General features: G+C 38.0%; 2 protein-coding genes and 1 pseudogene across 2 annotated transcripts; 2 read left to right on the forward strand and 1 right to left on the reverse strand.

Annotated features, from left to right (window-relative positions):
- Window positions 1–558: 558 nt before the first annotated feature.
- Window positions 559–3178, reverse strand: LOC126786562 (seipin-2). The gene is made up of 2 exons (XM_050512413.1): window positions 2103–3178; window positions 559–1242 (listed from the first exon to the last, which is right to left on the reverse strand). Exons 1-2 carry the CDS (start codon window positions 3168–3170, stop codon window positions 721–723), a joined length of 1590 nt encoding a protein of 529 aa, XP_050368370.1. The 5' UTR covers window positions 3171–3178; the 3' UTR covers window positions 559–720.
- A 1453-nt stretch (window positions 3179–4631) lies between these two features.
- Window positions 4632–11238, forward strand: LOC126785773 (probable LRR receptor-like serine/threonine-protein kinase RFK1; annotated as a pseudogene).
- Window positions 11239–12602: 1364 nt separating this feature from the next.
- On the forward strand, window positions 12603–19913 carry LOC126786560 (probable LRR receptor-like serine/threonine-protein kinase RFK1). Its single transcript, XM_050512411.1, has 24 exons — window positions 12603–12934; window positions 13383–13548; window positions 14094–14165; window positions 14267–14335; window positions 14407–14478; window positions 14583–14654; window positions 14771–14842; window positions 14926–14997; window positions 15120–15191; window positions 15297–15368; window positions 15457–15528; window positions 15619–15687; window positions 15956–16021; window positions 16203–16265; window positions 16351–16398; window positions 16515–16558; window positions 16843–17231; window positions 17308–17503; window positions 17702–17848; window positions 18035–18153; window positions 18249–18459; window positions 18682–18916; window positions 19037–19187; window positions 19277–19913. Exons 1-24 carry the CDS (start codon window positions 12829–12831, stop codon window positions 19667–19669), a joined length of 3048 nt encoding a protein of 1015 aa, XP_050368368.1. The 5' UTR covers window positions 12603–12828; the 3' UTR covers window positions 19670–19913.
- Window positions 19914–19930: the final 17 nt, after the last annotated feature.

The following is a 19930-nucleotide window of genomic DNA, read 5'->3' on the forward strand; positions in this document are numbered from 1 at the left end:
CCCATTCTCTCTCGTTGCCATCTCTCAACTCCAAGAATGTTATAGACTTGCTCTGTCTCTGCGATGCAAAACCATGAGCACAAATCCTCCTTATATAGCCATATGAAAATTAGTTTTCTTCACCAATTAGGAATCCTACACCTAGTAGTGGTCGGTAATAAGACATCCTCCTCTACAATCAACAATGATCACTAATTAGGAATCCTATACCTAGTAGTGGTAGGTAAAACAAACAAGGCCACATCAATAAGGATATCCTTTCCTTATTGGAACACCATCAGAATATGGTCATTGCGTCTGCAGACACCTTGTTATTTAGGGTGAAGAACATGAGTTGAAAATTTCAGGAATGAGATCAATGCAAAGTTTTCCCTTCAGTTAATGCCCCTTAAGAATTTAAGTCTATCTACAACCTTAAATTGCGCAGTTCAGAATATCATGAACACAGTCCATGATTCTGAATTCAAATGACTACATGATTCCCTTCGCGTTTGGACTACATGAATTCAAACAGTCCATACACATCGATGAACACAAGCATACACAATGTAAAACGAAAGGCATATGCACATTTTACCATTTATTTGAGAACCGAAATTCCAGATTATTTACAGTGGTTGAAAGAATTAAAAAATGGGTGGAAAATTTGAAGCTTAAGACTAAATACAGTACCAGATGTATCTAGGGTTACCTACTTCAACAAGTACCAGCATCTTCCAGTTAATTTCGTACTGGGGGCCCGGTTTGACTTTGAGTTTGAGTGCGAGTGCGAGTGCGAGTGCGAGTGCGACTGGTGTTGACAGAAGCTGCCCTTGGCCTTGCTCTCGGAATAACTAGAGGTCTACAACAGACTAGAGTAAAGAGCATCTCCATCATGAACATCATCATACTCATCCAAACAAATATAGTTCTCTTCCAGCTCCATATGATCCTTTTGAACAAGGGAAGCTCTGATTGAAGGGTCATGGATGCATCATATATTTCGGGAATTCCAGCACCAGGATTGTATTCAGCGCGTTGTTCGATTGTCACTTTCAGACAGGCAGTAGGAATATCACTTTCCACAAACCCTCGGAGCTTCAGATTCAGAGTCTGGGACTCTGAAATGTAACCAGATACAAGAGGAACAATCTTTATGAACGTCAATAGAAGGCGGAGTGGCTCGCTTTTGAAATGTAACATGCATGGATGGCTCAAACTGGCAAGGGTTTTGCCTTCAGCAGACAGGAACTCTACCCTGACCTACATAAACAAAATGAAATTAGTCAAATATTAGTTCATCTGATGGAAACAAAATTAGGGAGGTCCATGAGGAAACTGGAAAAGGATCGTAACTTATACACATACTAATACATAAAACAAGAAGGAATGCAGAAACTGAGATTGAAACATACACAGGCACAAACTTGAAGCCAATAGCAATTTACTCTTCCTTTTATAAATGAGCTTGAATTTTGTGGTTTGCATTTCATATGATACAAATGTAGGACGAACTAGTTTCACAATGCCTGATTATTTGTTTTTCCTTTAACAAGTGGCTTGAGGTCCGACCATCCAGTTGAAAACGTAAGAAACAGCAGTTATATTATATACTATATGCAGTCCAGAAGAAAAAAAAATTAATATACAAGCTTCAGCGATCTCAAAGAAATCCTACTAGATACTTTCTTCCCCTGCTTCAATTGCAGTTCTACCTAACCACCCTGTTGCCCAGAAAAGAAAAGTTCATGGTAATGGTAAATGGGGAATATATTTCCAAACTCAATGCAGCCACACCGTTTTCTTTTTAAGACTCCATACTTAGTTATTACAGTTCTGAGGTGCCTACATAACATCAACTAAAACTATAATACATCTTAGCTGTGTGAATAGTGCTACTTGAAGTAAATGAAAAGCATCACAGAAATCCAAACGTCAGCCATTACTATTGATCACTCCAAGTTCTAGTTTCATAGGCACAAAAATTAAGGTCAAACAAATTCTATCACGAAACAACAAACTACAAAATAATCGAGTTCATCATGCACTGATCAATGATCATACAACAAGACTAACGATAAAAGTCCAAACAACAATCAGAAACTCCTAAACCAAGCCAGTACCTGAAAGATCCCAAGATTCCTGTTGTACTCCGATTCAGGCAGCACAAACTTAACACTAGCCACCAACTTATGACCAGCAGGTATCACCCGGCCTCCAAGAATCCCCCCACCTTCCACCTTCTCATTACAATCCACCCCACAACCGACCCCTGCACACGACACCACCGGCACATACGCCACCGGACTATGCCTAGTGTGATCAAAATTCAACATTTCCATCATCTGCAGCGGCTCAGACACAATGTACCTCATAAAAACCCCACTAAACAAAATCGACGACACCAAAAGACCACACAGCACAAACCCCACATAAACTGCCCAAAGCAGACCCCACCCAAATCGCAATGCCACCTTCCAGGCCGAGTCCTTGTCCTTCACCCACTCCCCAACCAAAGGACTCGCCGCTCCGGCGGCCAATGTCGACAAATTTACCAACTTTGCCATCAGAAACTCTCTCCCTCTACTCACAATTTGTAAAGGATCAACAAAAAGCATGTATGAGTTATACAAAATCCAAGCTGGGAGTGTTACAATGCTAATTATCAGATTAATCTGAAGCCCAATTGCTTTAATTACTAATCCAGCTATGAACACTAGAGGGTTAAGAGACGAGTCACCGAGTTGTTGCACGGCCGGGTCGGCCGAGTTGGCCGAGTCACCGCCGCGATCGTCGTTGGCGGCGGTGGTTACAGTCGAGCCCTCGTCTTTCTGGTTGCTCGGAGATTGAGAAGGCCGGACCGGGTCCTGATTCGGCTCCGGCGGCTTTAAATTCCGGCGAAGTCTGAACCTTCTGCCGCGGAAGTTGAGCCTGGCGTCGTCGTCGATCGGGTCGGGTTGGGAGGTGACGGCGGATGCGTTGGAGTCGTCTTCGCCGGAGATCTGACGGCGAGGTGGCCGGAGACGGAGGTGGGAGGGGGGAGAGCCATCGAGGAGGGCGGCGGAGGAGGAGGATGACGTGGAGGGGTCTGGTTGGTCGTCGGAGGGAGGGAAATCGTCGAGGGCGTCGACGAAAACGTCGTCGTTTTGGTGGTCGGAGGTTGGGATTGGGAGTTGGGTATCTTGCTCCATTTGAGTTGTGAGGATTGGATTAGAGATGAAACAGTCACCAGTGGCTACTTATAGGTAAAGCCACGACGTCGTTTTGGGCTCTGATTCCTTCCTGTATAAAAAGGTTTAACCTTTGGAAGGGTTGTATGAAAGGTTTAAACTTTTGTTAGAAGATTTCAAGGAACATAATTATATAGTGTCAATAAAAGAAGGGTATTGTTTAGATGTAGCTAACTAGTTATGTAGTTTTGCTTCATTGTTGGACTCAGAGGAAGGTGACTAGGTGAGTAGTTCAAAGTTTGTATTGTTGGTAAATTTGGTAAGGCCTATTGGGTATAAGAGAAAATGCCTGAGAGAAACATTCTTTTGCATCATGTTAAGGCTTTGATTAGTTGCCATGATCTTTGCATTGCATAGCTAAGTGGTAGATTATAAATCTAGTATTCATGAGCATTGAGCTTGACTGCTGTTCTTGCCGTCTAGCAAAGATCTGTGCATTTGTTGTGGAAGAAAGTATATGAGCTTGATTAGTTGTCATAGCTTGCTACGCCAGTCACGTATGGCAATAATGTTGATTGCTCTGGGGGTGTTAGTCCTAGCAGTCGAGTTGACCAAGCACAGTATGTATATCTGTTTGACTCCGAGTATTACATGTTTCAAAGATGTTTGTTTACTATGGAAGATGACGGTAAACCGTTTGACAAATCTTCCTTGTAACCAAAGCTCTTGCTGTTTCTAGTCCCGCCAGTGATTTATTTTCCTGTTGAAGTTGACATTGAAAATTTGAAATAATGTAGTAATAGCCCCTAATTTGTTGGCTGACAAAATTTTTGAGTGAAAGATGCTTTGAGTCCGAGAGTGAAGACTCTAGAGGTTGCTGATGATGACAATAATCATTTCATTCATTTGTTCCTCTCAAAAAAATAATTCATTTGTTGAATACATTCATCCCATCACAGCCTCACATACCCACATGGCTACATCTTCATTATATCTTATTGACTTCTAACTTCTAAGCTTGGTATTTTCATATCTGGGTGCATTAGTTTGCTTCATTTTGCAAAACCCAGGCATTTTGGCAATACCATATGCTAGTTCTTCATCAAGGTGGCTGTTAATAATTACTTTGTTTGCTTCATTATTGCATTGGTTTGCTTCAACCTACTGGGACTTGCTGAATCCAAGCTGCCCCAAGAGGAAGGTGAGTGCTATAAGCTTTCTACGATTGGCATTTGGGAACGCTGAGTTGATTTATGTCAAAATGCTTGAGAAACAAAAGGTTCATATTATTGTATTTTGACTCACCAAAATTGCTTGGCCTGGTCGGCTAGTCTTGCAAATCATATGAAAATTGGGAAGTTTTGTTCTATCACTTTCCTATCTTTCTTGGCAACCAAGAACCAAATTGTGGTTTCTTAGGTTTCAGTAAATTTGTATGCTCATATCATTAAAAATTATCATTGTTTTACTATCTCATGCTCTTACATTTCACGAAATTATGACCAAAATGGGGGCAGTGTATTGGAAGTTTAATGACGAGACATGCCGGATTGAAGTGATTGGTCTGACAGAAGAACCACCAAAAGGATCTGAGCGCAGAATTGATTGTGAATGCCACTTCAAGAACAACACAGAATGTCATGTCGTAAAATTGTATGTCTTAACTATATTTTTAATTGATTGTTTCATTGTTGCTCAAGAAAAAGTCTTCCCTGTTAGAACTCAGCAACCTATGTTTTTATATGAATTGTCCATTGCTATTAGGTGGTGATTATTTTTACTTCCAAGACCTATGTGATAATACTTCAGTTCTTCGTATAATGTTTTCTAGAATGATCAAAGGTTATAGTTTGCCTGGTTCGCTTCCACCTGAACTAGTCAAGCTTCCTCACCTCCAGGAAATGTAAGAGCTTCAACAACTGATGATGATCTCAATGCCTCAACAGTTTATTCATTGCATCCACTTCTCGTTCCTTGCAGTGATTTTGCTTACAACTATCTTACTGGAACAATACCAAAGGAATGGACTTCAATGAAATTTACTTATCCGTGAGCCTTGTTAATCTTTCTAATAAAATTGAAGTTTTCTGTAATGGTGAATACTTAGTAATGAATTTTTGTGCAGGTCTGTATTTGTTAATCGTGTATCAGGGGAAATTCCGAAGGAGTTGGGAAATATTAGAACTCTCACATACTTGTAAGTACTGAAACTTGGTATATTATCTAGGAGGACAGTTCATCTGCTAATGACCATTGCCATACTTTAACATCCTTTTATTTTTCTGGGTATTTCAATCAAGGGACCTTGGAGCTAACCAATTTTCTGGCACTCTTCCTCCTGAGCTTGGTTATCTGGTCAATTTGCGGACTTTGTAAGCCTTCAAATCATTCAAATGCTCTCGATTTTTCAATTTATTTTAAAGAATTACAGACTCATTTGTGGATAAATACATGCTGCATGATGAAATGCAGGGTGCTTTCCTCTAATAACCTGATTGAACTTGCCTGAGACATTTGCTGGGCTAAAGAAATTAGCAGATATGTAAGGTTTGATTAGAGTTTCTGTTCTTTCATAAACTATACTCTGATTCTTGTCTGAAAACACTCTAACACACAATGCAGCCGTTTAAGTGATAACAACTTCAATGGAGCAATCCCAGATTGGGTGCCGAATTGGAAACAACTCAGAAGACTGTAAGATACTCTTAAATTGTCGAACACCTTACTCACATTCCATTTTTAATTTGAAGATTTTATATGCTTTGATTTGTGGAAACTTGCCTTATATATTAAAGGGAGATGCACTCAAGTGGACTGGCTGGACCGCTTCCATCAAATATTTCTGTTCTGACCAACTTGAATGACTTGTGAGTAGTATGATTCCACATTCTGCTCAGTTGTTTGATATGATGATCTTTCCTTGAGGTATATGATTAATATTTTGATCCGATGACTGTTTCCTCTGACGGGTCTAGGAAGATTGTATGTACTACATCTTCATCAATATATACTTGAGAATTTCATAATGTGGCAGAAGTCTGCTTGCACTGATTTTTTAATCCGATGACTGTTTCCTCTGGCATGGATCTGATACCCCATGTTTGTTATATTGTATTTCTTTCGGTCCTTTATTTCCAATACATGCATGTATTTGATTCTATTTTATTCAACTGATTCTAGGATTTTGAGGAACTGTAACATTTCAGGAGAGATCCCCACGTATATCTGGTCCATGAAGAATCTGGAAATGTTGTAAGTAGCTTATATTGCCAAAACGTTACTTATAATGTTTAACAATAACAAACACAAACATCTATGTGTACCTGTCAATGAAATACTGTAACATTGTCCGGCCCTATATATATCACTGTGAAGTGGAGGAGGAATGCCTCTCAAGAACAACCAAATGAATATTCTCTTGGTTTATATATACCTATACCTGGTTTGATTCTTAGTATTGAATGCAACACAGTTTTCAATATATATGATTAAGTGACTTGTGTGATAGGGTTCTCAGTTTCAACAAGCGAGCAGGTGAACTTCCATCCGCTCCAGGAGTCACTGAGCACCTGAAATTTGTGTAAGAATGAAGCTTCTTAAGTTACTCCCATCAGTTTCAGAAAACAGTGATTCTTTTTTTTTATAAATATTTTTCTTACAGAGTTCTGGATAATCACATTGTATTACTATCATACTGATCAATAGGCATACTAGAGAATGTTGACCTCCTGATGTTGAACAGTTTTTCATCAATATTACTTTGTTTTTGGTCCAAAATCATGTCAATAGAAATGCAAACCTAAATTTTTCACCGATTTTTTTATGATCATATTTAGGTGTACCATACTAAATTACTAATATTTGGTTTTGCTTGCATTAGCTCTCTAACTGAAACCAGCTTAGCGGAACTGTACCAGATTCACTTTTACGGGGATGGAAGTAGTGTGTACGTTATTTTTTCCAATGATTTATCCTACTTCTGGTTCCTTCTCAACCTTTGATGTGTTTCTGTCAGGGCCGGCCCTGGAGCAAAGCGAAGCACGCCTGCGCTTGGGGCCTCCAAAAATAAGGGTCTTCAATTTCGAATGGACAGAGATCGGCTCAAATCTCACATGCTATGACCGGGTTGTGTAGAGCTCGTCAGTGGGGGGAGAGAGAATGGTGGTGGTGGCAATCCCTGACGTGGCCGGATTGCGGCGACGCGGCCAGTCAAAAGTCACAGTCTCTGAGTTTCTCTGTTTCAAACAGAGAGATAGACGCTTGAGGGAAAGAGAAGAAGAAGAAAACAGAGAAGGAAAAGAAAAAGAAAAAAATGGAGAGGTTTGTGTGTGACAGAGTCCACTATAGGCTCTCTTTTTACTTTAAATTTAACAGTGGAGATCAAATGATGGAGATCAAGGACTGAGATTTAAAAATGTAAAAAATGTAATATTTGAAAATGCAACTTAAGCAATCGTAAACTTCGTAAATACGTAGAAAAATAACCGAGCGTCGGAAAAATATTTCGTGAATACCTCCATGTTCATGACGACACATAGTTTAACAAAAATGATAAACAAAAAAAATTTAACATCTCGAAAAAATGTCGGTTAATGTGATAACAATGCTGAAAAAAAAATCTGCAGGGGCTCACACTCTACCTCCTTAAAGAAATTGTGTTCTCGAAATTAACTGAGTGTCAGAAGAAGTGTGGATGTGCCTCCCGCATAAGTGATCTCATTATGGCTATGTCGTCTCTACTGCACATTCACCACGGGCATCTCGCGATTCTGTAGTTTCAAATCTGGGGCTAAAAAATTAAATAAGAGAACTGCAGCTTAGAGACCTCTAATTTTTTGTTTCGCCTTGAGGTATTTTTGACACAGGGCTGACCCTGGTTTCTGTGTCACATATATATATATATATATATTTAGAAGCTCTGTGTTATAATATCAGTGGTTTTCTTGAGAAAATAACACGATCCTATTATTCTTAGTGCAGTGATGTATCATACAATAACTTCACATTGCGAGGCCCTGAGAGCTCTCATTGTCAAGATTATACGTCAGAATACCGTCTCATATATGTATATATCAAATTCTTTTAGATGGAGGTGGTTTAGAAAACTGATAGGCTGATGGTTTTTGGTTCTACAGGAATGTAAATCTAAACTTGTTTCGAAGCTCCTCAAAGGATAATGACTTGTAAGACTCATCTTTTTACTTGCCGCTCAATTCATATTTGTTTCATCAAATTTCATTTTTTTTATCAACTTCATACAAAATTGAAAATTGATGAGAAAATAAGTTATTCAAAGAGCAAACATCTGCACAATTTAGCTTATTTATCTTTTCTTTCAATTTGTGACAGAAAGAGTGTTCTTCCATGCTCTAAGAATTTTCACTGCCCACGTTGTAAGTACAGTTCTACCATGCTTTACTTATCTGAGTTATCTCGCGCATCTATCCACTCGAGTTTCAGTTTTGGGGGACAGATTCAAATTATATGCATGTCAATTGTGGTGGAAATGACCTAACTGTCAAGGAGATAAGAGCACAAAGGTCTTGTGTGAAGGCGATGGAGGAGTTGGAGGTGGTGCTGCAACATATTTTAGAAATAACATAAGTATGTGGGGATTCAGTAGCACTGGTGACTTCACGGATGTCTATGATTGGTGAAATACACGTTACTCTATGTCTATGGCATCTTTGAGTCTCTCCGAGTTATATACAACAGCATGCGTATCACCTATTTCACTCACTTATTTCTAATACTGTTTAGAAAATGGGGTATATGGTCTTCCCCCCCCCCCTTCTTTGTACTTTATTAAATAAATATTTAAAAAAAGAAGAAAAAAATGGGTTACACAGTATGAGTCTCCACTTTGCGGAGATCAAGATCACGAATAACGGTATACAGTCTTGGGAGGCGCTTTTTTGATATTTATGTTCAGGTAAATAGTACACTAGCTAATCAAATTCTCTTGAAAAAGTTGCAACTTGAGTTTTGACAAGCTCACTTTGTCGCAGGAGAGATTGATTTGGAAGGATTTCAATATTGTTGATGAGGCAGGTATGGCTCAGAAAAGTGTTGTTAAACAACTATCTCATATTAGTGTGACAAGTAATGCTTTAGAGATCAGACTATATTGGGCTGGAAAAGGGACAATGAGGATTCCGGAAGGAGGAGATTATAGTCCTCTTATATCAGCTATATCTGTGGTTTCTGGTGAGTTCGTCTTGTCATTGTTTCCGAAATTATCATTTAGTATCCTTCATATGGAACCGTTGGTCTTTTTCTTCAATGAAAAGGTGGTTTAGTGACACCAACTCATGATTCAGTGTATTATTATGGACAGATTTCAAACCTTGTGGAGGCAATGGAAGTTTAAAACTTGTTTACTCCGGTGTTGGTGTATGAACATTATTTGCCTCATGCTGTTCATAATGGCTGTTTTTTGGTGGAAAGGATTCTTTCAGAGGTACATACTGCATTGAGCATATCATTCCCAAATAGATAACTTGCACCTACTGAGATTCTACTCCATTTATTTTGGGACACAGGAAGAGATATCCAGACTGGAGATTTTTGTTTGAAAGAAATAAAAGCAGCCAGTGGTGACTTTGATTCAGCAAACAAGATTGGAGAAGGTGGTTTTGGTCCTGTGTTCAATCTATTCCTTCTTTGGCATATATAATTCAGAGTGGAAATCTTTTCTTATTAGACATTGCTATGTGAGCCAAAGTAAGTTCTGACATATGAGGTTGGGAGCAGGGTCAGTTACCAAATGGTTCTTTTATAGAAATTAAGCAGCTTTCATCTAATTCAAAGCAAGGGAATCGTGAATTCTTAAATGAGATAAGAATGATATCTTGTCTGCAACACCCGAATCTAGTGACACTGCAGGGATGTTGTATTGACGGGGATCAGCTATTGCTGGTGTACGAATACATGGAAAACAATAGCCTTGCGCGTGCATTATATGGTATGTTTTCTGTCAATTTGTGAATGCTGAACCTCTCATGAAGTCGCTATCTGGATGTGCAAGACATGTAAAATTTCTTTTGAGCTAGCTGACTGGCACTTATAAGCAATTTGTTGGAAAATATCTAGGTTCCGAGAATCATCAGCTAAAACTGGACTGGCCAACCAGACTTAAGATCTGGATTGGGATAGCTAGAGGTCTAGCTTTTCTCCATGAAGAATCAAGACTCAAGATTGTCCACCGAGACATAAAAGCTACGAATGTGCTGCGTGCTGGACAGGGATTTGAACGCTAAAATATCAGACTTCGGATTTGCTAAGCTTGATGAAGATGACAAATCACATATCACCACCAGAATTGCCGGCACCCTGTCAGTTTCCACTACAATCACTTTCACACATGAAAATGTCATATTACATTGTAATTTTCTGATTTATCTTGTTTATGTGCAGAGGCTACATGGCACCAGAATACGCGCTATGGGGTCACTTAACCTACAAGGCAGATGCTTACAGTTTCGGGGTTGTTGCCTTGGAAATTGTTAGCGGGAAGAGCAATAACAGCTATGTGCCAAATGACAGATATCTCTGTCTCCTAGATCTTGTATGTTTTACCTTCATCAAGCCAGTGCATAAAACCCTGCTGCTTTTGCTTTTAATCTACCTTCATGCTAATAAGACGTACTTCTTGTAGGCTTGGCATTTGCTACAAACTGGAAACTTGAAGGAGCTGGTTGATGAGAGGCTGGGGAACGAAGTCAACATCAAAGAAGCAGAACTTATGCTCAAAATTGGTATGCTATGTACAAATGCATTGCCAACGCTTAGGCCTATGATGTCTGTGGTGGTGAGCATGCTTGAAGGACGAACAGCAGTGCCGAACATGACCCTGGAAGCAAGCAAGTTCCGACTCCAAGATTTGAAGTTCAACGCCATGAGGGACAATCATCGTCAAAAGAAAAGGCAATCTTCAAGTGGAAGCCAGTCTGAGAGTTTGCCAACTACTAAAACATTTCGTTCTTTCTCTATTTCAAGCATTCAAGGTATGACTTGATAGTTAGAAGTTAGAACAGCTTAGGATCAAAATCCTCTTGACAAAGCCTGATAGTAGTAGCAGCCCAGCTAATTATGCATCATTTATATCCACAGCACTTCCCCTCCAAGTCAAGGCATAGTAAGGTCGCTTTGATGTTTTCCATGAACGAGGACATCTGCTATATAGCAATGTTGTTAATAATAGGCCAGATTTCCAAATCTGTTGTTCGTACTTCTTCTCGTGCGGTCGTAATTGAACAAAGCGTGCTACTTTGAACTTTGAACTAGAATTAGTGAATTTGAGTTTGTAGGCATTATAGTAAACATCAACTTCAATTGAAGGTAAAGTTGTCTTCATCATTCCACGTGTTGGCTTGATTAGTCCTAATAACTAGCTAGCTAGCTAGCTTAATTGGTGAACATTTATATAATCAATCACAGAAAAGGGATTGATTGTAGACGAAGTTGAACTTGCTTTGTTCATTATCTACGAGCATGCCATTGAATTCTTGTTGTTCGAGCTCCAAGATATCGACTAGTTTGATTAATCAAATGTCGTTGGCAGTGCACATGAAATGTGAGAAAATGTGGTGCCAATGATGTATAAAGCTAGCGTAGATATTCTTCAACTATATTAGTTTATGCGACAATTTCTGTCGACAAAAGAAAATTAGCTAAGTTGCATATATCTTGGCTGGATGTTAGTTTTATTTACTACTGAATCTCAACAACAGTCAATCTTACGCGAGAACATGTAACATGTGGCCTCTCCATCAACAGAAAAAAGTAAACACATCCCTTCTCCCTTTATGGTTTTTATTTTGTTTATCATTTTTTAAGTAGAACTACGGCTTAAAAGAACTCGGATGTTGAAATAGATCGAAACTAGCTTATTATAGGCTTAAGTACTTGCCATGATACTCTACTATAGTCTATATAATGGAGGACACTTTACCTTGTTTAAAGATGAAATAATGAAATGACTAGAAATCGACTCATTTAATTACCGTCGGATCAACTTATATATGTTATACAGTATGATGCATCATTGCCCGCTGAAGCATTTCAGTCAAATTTCTTCAAATACTTCATCAAATTATCTTGCCTCAAATAAGCCTGAAAGCGAATTGCTCGACAGCCATATTTGGCGGCGTTGGGCAAACTGTACGGGTGACTGGCAATAATATCGACATCCTACCCTATATTTATATACCTGTCATTTTCTGGGTTCTGCATGCAAAATCCAGCTCCCAAAGAAACAAGACTCACAGATCTCTCATATTCTTTTTTATATCTTATCTTCAAATTGAGTCATTAGTCATTAGCTAATTATATTAACAATTTAACATTGTTGATTTGATACATGAAAATATAAATTATTTATGACCAAACCACAGCAATCGAGATTGAATAAACAAGGAAGAGGACAAAACAAAGTCCAACACTCCAACCTTTGAGGTCCACCGGATCATCCCCCTGATTTCTCCAACCAGTTCCAACTTCCACCTTCATAGTTCAAACTTGCTGACCAATTGCATGCATTGTCTGACTAGTTCATTCTAGATCAGCACCTTGAAGATAACACATTCTTTACCTGTCTTATCTCACTGTACTTGTTTCATTACTGCCCACAATTCTGTTGGCTCAAAGCTTCAAGCTTTATCATCCAGTCTGCATCATCATGCCACCCAGAAGCAAAAGCCGCTTGCTTTTTGTATTGGCCACTTTGTTAAGCTGCTTACTCAGCTTGTTGAGATTTGCTGGGTCTGAGGTTCCCCAAGATGAAAGTAAGAGCTAATCCCTTATTCTATTGCTTAATCTTGGTTGGTTGATAAGGAAATGAAAAGCTTTTACTGGGCTAAATTTGGATTTTGGGTATCAGCACAGAGCTTCACAAACACCCATTTAGTTTTCTCCATTTCTGTTAAGAATCTTTAGTTATTGTTCCTTTTTCTGGGTATAACATATCTTTTGGCCATTTAATTGATTCATAAAGTTTGGAATTGGTTCCCTGAATTCTCATTGAAATGTATGTAGTGGTAATTTGTGTGTACCAACCGAAATCTGATAAAGGCTTTACCTTTTTGAGTTGGGCATCAGTGTTTTGACTGTGTAGTATATTAGTTAAACATGAATTGCTTCTATGTGCTGCTTATGTCAATATTAAACTTGGTTTGCCTCAATTCCCTTATGAATTTGTATAATGATTAAGTGATGGTGTACAATTTTGGTTAGTTGATGTTCTGGAAGAAATTACTCGTACAATGGGTGCTAAGTATTGGAAGTTCAATGCTGGTTCTTGCGAAATTGAAATGGTTGGGGTGACTGCTGAGCCGCCAAAGGGATCTGAGAGTAGCATAGAGTGTGAATGCAACAACAATGTCTGTCATGTTGTAAAGCTGTAAGTTCTCTCACCCTTTTGCTAGATGCGCTTACATTTCAATGCATGATTAATTGATTATACATATTTTATAGTTTAGTGAGGAAAATAACAGAAAAAACCGATTGAGGGTTGTTATATATTTCGTAGGGTATACTATACTAACCTCTGATGGGGTTAAGCGAAGTATAGTACCTCCTTGCAATGCGAGAACTTACCTTGACCTTCCTTATCTACTAGGTGCTAGAGGTTCTCAGCTAAAACTGATCTACTGGTAGTAACCAAGGTAATTTGGCATTGGATATAGAAGCTATCAGCTAATGTTAAACTTATGATATGTTTATCTTGATAATTTTCACCTTAATCTATTGGAGGTTAGTATATTTGCCAGTATTATTACCATGTAAAAGGATTTTGCTGATTTTCTCAGAGAGATGATAATTGTATTTGAGCCCCACTACACTACTAAACATTGATTTCAAAGCCATCTATGTTATTATCATTCTGCTTTCTTGTTAATATCGTTAACTGCTTGGTACCTGAATTCATATATATCAATCTGACAGAGGACTCAAGGGGTTTAGTCTACCTGGCACACTTCCACCTCAACTGGTGAAACTTTCTTACCTTAGAGAAATGTAAGAACATTTAAAAGTACAAGACTTGAAAAGTGATATCTGATGATCTAAAGCAGTTATCTTTTGTTGAGTGCGCTCCAACTTTCAAAACTTTTGTGCAGTGATTTGGTTTATAATTATCTTAATGGTACAATACCAGCAGAATGGGGTTCAATGCAATTAACATTAATGTGAGCACTCTTAATCCTCCTGATCATAGTCAGTTGTTCTTGTTTTGCACTAATTAAAAAGGCATGTGCAGCTCTCTTCTTGTAAATCGTCTCTCTGGCGAGATTCCAGTGGAGCTGGGAAATATTACCACTCTGACATACCTGTGAGCCTATGATTGTCTCAGCTATTGATCTAGTAGGTTGTGTTGTACACTGTCATCATTTAATTCTAGTATCAACAATCTTTCTTGTCTTTCAAAATAATCAGGAATCTTGAAGCAAATCAATTATCTGGAGTTGTTCCTCCTCAACTTGGGAGTTTAATCAATTTAGATAGTTTGTAAGGAACATTTTTTCTTTCTGGGAAACTTTGAGTGTTGACTTCTCAATACTCTATTACCATAGTGGAAGGGTGATTGATAGGTAAAATTTGTTGCTTTGGAATTGTAATTTCAGGATATTGTCCTCCAATTATCTGACTGGAAATATTCCAGAGACACTTGCTGGGCTAAGAAATTTAACAGACTTGTAAGATTTTACTTCATATGCTTTTCTTATAATGTGAACAGGTGGTTTTTATGCAAATGATAGCACTTTATTGTCCAATGCAGTAGGATAAATGACAACAAGTTTAATGGGACTATACCTGATTTTATACAGAGCTGGAAGCAACTTAGTAGATTGTAAGATCTTTTCTTCTGATTCAATTTTCACCTGGCTCTGAGACTATCTTATTTCTTTATTGGTGACTGCATGATTTCATACTTTCTCATGTTTAATGTTTTTACATCATTTCGATTTGAAGAGAAATACACGGCAGTGGGCTTCGTGGACCTATCCCCTTAAATATATCTCTCCTGAGTAATTTAGTTGAATTGTAAGTAAGAAACCTTTTAAAATTTTGTTTGGAATTCCTCTTTTACTTTGCTTCCTGTAGTAAACTAATCCTTTTTCTTCCTCATGTGATGTCATATCTATATAGGAGGATTAGTGATATAAATGGAACAGAGCAGGATTTTCCTATGTTGAAGAACATGACTGGCCTAGTCAGATTGTATGTCTAGTATTTGTATTACGAGATTTGGTGAACATGTTTATTATTTAGCACGGGCTTGGTAATACAGTTCCTTAATGTGTTCTAGGATTCTGAGAAACTGTAACATTTCGGGAGAGATCCCTCCTTACCTGTGGTCACTGGCAAACCTGGAAATGCTGTAAGTAAAGCTTGCAAAGATAAGATATTGATTACATGTGATGTATCATGACCGTAAATAATCTTTGATTCTTATTTTGTATGGTGTCAGGGATGTGAGTTTTAACAAGTTGATAGGGGAAATTCCAACCACAGTCAGCTTAGAGCGTTTGAATTTTCTGTAAGTACAACGTTGTGTGCTTCATTCAATATAAACTGCAAGGTCCGTGGCTTATGAAAGTTTCTGGAAAATGCCAAGTCATACTTTTGGGGAAGGGATAAAAGTGCTGAGACACATACATGGGCACAAAAATACAACTACATAAGTTTTGGATATTTTTTATTTCATAGCTCACACAAATTGAGGTCGGTGTCTGATTAGCATTTGATTTTATGTATAATTTAGTACTATCTTTGACATAATATTCTAAAGATACTGCTTTCTGTAGATTCTTAACTGGCAACTCTTTGAGTGGAGGCGTACCAGACTCGATCTTCATAGATGGAAGTAATGTGTATGTGTCATCATTTTGAATGCGTTCTATAATTCATTTTTCTCTTTTCATGAAACTTAGTTTTTCATGGGTTATTATTAGTCCTAATAATCACTGTAATTCTAGTTCATCGTAACTTCTATAGCTTGTATATATCCTTTCTTTAAAAAGACAAATATTTACTTTTTATGCTTTCATGCAGCGATTTATCGTACAACAACTTCACATGGCAAGGACCTGAGCAGCCTGCATGTCAGGAAAACATGTAAGAATACTTTGAATATGTATGCATCTTTGCCTGTCTATAAGGATTTAGCTGATAGTTATTTAACCATTTTTCTGTATCTTAGGAATCTAAACCTGAACTTGTTTCGAAGTTCTTCATCACAGAGCAACTTGTAAGATACTCTTTATCTCTATCTGATCTGTGTTACGTTCTTTCCATCGTAAGTAAATATATCATTATCTGTATGGTATTTAATAGTTGCTAACATATTTCACTTGCTTGTCACAGAAGGAGAGGTCTTCCGTGCTTGAATAGTCTGATTTGTCCTCGCTGTAAGCATATATCTAATTGTTTTGAATTTTTATTTGCATTCAGATAGGCTTGATAATCTTGGAATGCTCTACAAGTGAAACTAGTTATAAAATGGTAACGGGTAAAGACTGTTATAATTTTAGAATCTTTCTTGCAACAACCATAAAAGGTTGGCTCAATCAGTTCATTCAGAAATAATGTCATGGACTATTGTAAATTCATAAAGTCTGTGTTGTTACTCACTACTTTGTTATCTAAAGTTGAGGTCAGGTGCTCTTACTAATTTCTTTTCACATTATGCCAGATTCAACTTGTTTGCATGTAAACTGTGGTGGGAATGACATTACCGTCAAAGAAAATAAAGAAAGCATTTTGTATCTAGGAGATGGAGGAGTTGAAGGCGGCACTGCAGAGTATTTCTTCAATGAGGATCATTATTGGGGATTTAGTAGCACCGGAGACTTCATGGATGACAACGATCGCCAAAATACACGTTACTCTGTATCTCTGGCATCTTCAAATAACTCTGAATTATATACAACAGCACGCATAGCTCCAATTTCAATCACTTATTTTCATTATTGCTTAGAAAATGGTGACTATACTCTAAGTCTGCACTTTGCGGAGATCCAGTTTACAAATAACCAAACATTTACAAGTCTTGGGAGGCGCATATTTGATATCTATATTCAGGTAGCTAGTTACATTGTTGGAAAGGTTTCTTCTTTAAAGGAGTACAGAAATTTGATATTGAAATTTTTTTTGTCAGGATAAACTATGGTGGAAGGACTTCAATATTGAAGAGCAAGCCAAGTCGGTTCAAACTCCATTAGTTATACAATACAATATCAGTGTGATAAATAATGCCTTAGAGGTCCGTTTCTATTTTTCCGGTAAAGGGACAACCAGGATTCCTGACAGAGGAGTTTATGGTCCCCTTGTCTCTGCTATTTCAGTGAAATCTGGTGAGTCATTCAACTGCTTTAAATGCATGTCAAGAAATGAATTTGCTTTGAATCCTTGTGTGATGGTTATTTATGAAGACTCCAGTGAACACTTTTTACATGTATTTACTTATCAAACTTCCTATTTTGTTCAATATTCTTTTCCTTATTTTGCATATTATCTTATCCTAGTAAGCTGAGTTATAGTTACACTGGCAGATTCCAAGTCTTGCTCAAGTGGTGGTAATAAGGGAATCACTGGAATTGCCATCGGGGTTGTAGTAGGGGCACTATGCCTAGTATTTATTGTTTTAGGAATCCTATGGTGGAGAGGCAACTTGTCAGGAAAACTGGGTAAAAAGAAAGGTACTAGATCGTATGAAATAACCCATCTTCAGATTTACAATTTGTACTGATCATTTCCACCAGTAATGAAATGAAAAGGAAAATGGATTAACAATTGCAGTTTCTTGAAAATTCCAGCAAGAAGTGAAATTTATTACATAGAACTAATTTGGTTACTCTTCCTTTTTTGTGACCCTATGGTGGCAGATGGAAAAGACTCTGATCTCCAGATGGGGAATTTTACCTTAAAACAACTAAAAGCTGCCACTAACGAATTTGATTCCAATAACAAAATTGGAGAAGGTGGTTTTGGTCCTGTGTACAAGGTACTTAGTTACTTTTACCATTGACCTTTTTGTTTTATTTTAGATCTCCTTTTTTGCATTGACATACATAATTCTGACTAAGAGTTGAGATACAGGGTCAATTGCCTGATGGTACGGTGATAGCAGTGAAGCAGCTTTCCTCTAAATCAAGGCAAGGAAATCGTGAATTCTTAAATGAGATGGGAATAATATCTTGTTTGCAACACCCGAATCTTGTGAAACTTCATGGATGCTGTATTGAAGGAGGTCAATTATTGCTGGTGTATGAGTACTTGGAAAACAATAACCTTGCTCGAGCGTTGTTTGGTAAGGATTAGTTTATGCTTTGAGTTGTGCAACTGTACAAGTACAAAGCAAGTGATTTATAATATAAACTGATCTATAATCTGAAGTGTAAAGTCTTGAGTTGTATTATTGTTTTCTTTCTAACTACCTGAGTTCGCTTTATTTTGAACTTATATCCCTCGTTTGTTTCTAAGGAGAAAAAAGTGAAACTAAGCATCAATTTTTTTTTTGGATATTTTGTAGGTCGTGACACTCGGATCAAATTGGATTGGTCAACAAGGCGTAAGATTTGTATTGGGATAGCAAGAGGACTTGCCTTTCTTCATGAAGACTCTGTACTAAAAATTGTTCACCGAGACATCAAAGCAACAAATGTGCTGCTTGATGTGGAATTAAACCCCAAGATATCTGACTTTGGACTAGCAAAGCTTGATGAAGAGGAGAAGACGCACATAAGCACCCGAGTTGCCGGGACCATGTCAGTTTCCCTCGCTTTATTTATATTTACTTGTTATTGTGTTAATATGCTAACTTAATATCTAGTAAGTTGGCAAACTTTTCATACCTTTATAACAAATATTTGCATCTTGATTTTCAGAGGGTACATGGCACCGGAATATGCACTATGGGGTCACCTGACGTACAAAGCAGATGTTTACAGTTTTGGAGTAGTGGCCCTAGAACTTATTAGTGGGAAGAACAACAATGCTTATATTCCAAGTGACGATTGTGTTTGTCTTTTAGATTGGGTACTCTTACTATTTCCACATGCTGATTTTGCATTAAGGTTGTTATCATTGTTGGTAATTCACTATGAAACTGCAATAAACGTGTGCAGGCTTGTCACTTGCAACAATCTGGAAAGTTGTTGGAGCTAGTTGATGAGAAGTTAGGGTCCGATTTTGACAAAAATGAAGCAGAGATCATGGTAAAAGTAGCTCTGATGTGTACAAATGCATCTGCTTCACTCCGACCTATCATGTCTGAGGTGGTTAAAATGCTGGTAGGACAAACAGCTGTTCCCGAAGTGATCCCAGAACCAAGTAGCTACAGGGAGGATATGAGGTTTAAGGCCATGAGAGACCTCCATCGCCAAAGGGGAACTGACGGTTCAACTATGAGCCAAACACAAATGACAGTCCAAACATTCCGCTCCACCTCTACCATTTCTGGCATTGACTCCTGCGAAATCAACCCAGAATCAAACTATACTCCCAACAGTGAAGAATGATGATATTTGTACAAACAAAGCTTCACCTTGAAAAAAGGCTAGCCATCTTCTTAATATAAGCGAAGCTTTTCTTCATTTTTCTCTCCATGCATACTAATTACGTTGCCAATACGCATCTTGTATAGAATGCCTGGTTGACTCCGAGTCTTCCTTGGTAACTTGGTTGACTCCGAGTCTACCTTGGTAACTTTGTGTCTTTGTCAATAAAGGAATTTGGACACAATGTGGACGGGTCCTTTGAATGTTTTAAACTTTTGAGTT

The sequence above is a fragment of the Argentina anserina genome, chromosome 3 (genome assembly GCF_933775445.1).
Source record: "Argentina anserina chromosome 3, drPotAnse1.1, whole genome shotgun sequence".
Classification (NCBI taxonomy): domain Eukaryota; kingdom Viridiplantae; phylum Streptophyta; class Magnoliopsida; order Rosales; family Rosaceae; genus Argentina; species Argentina anserina.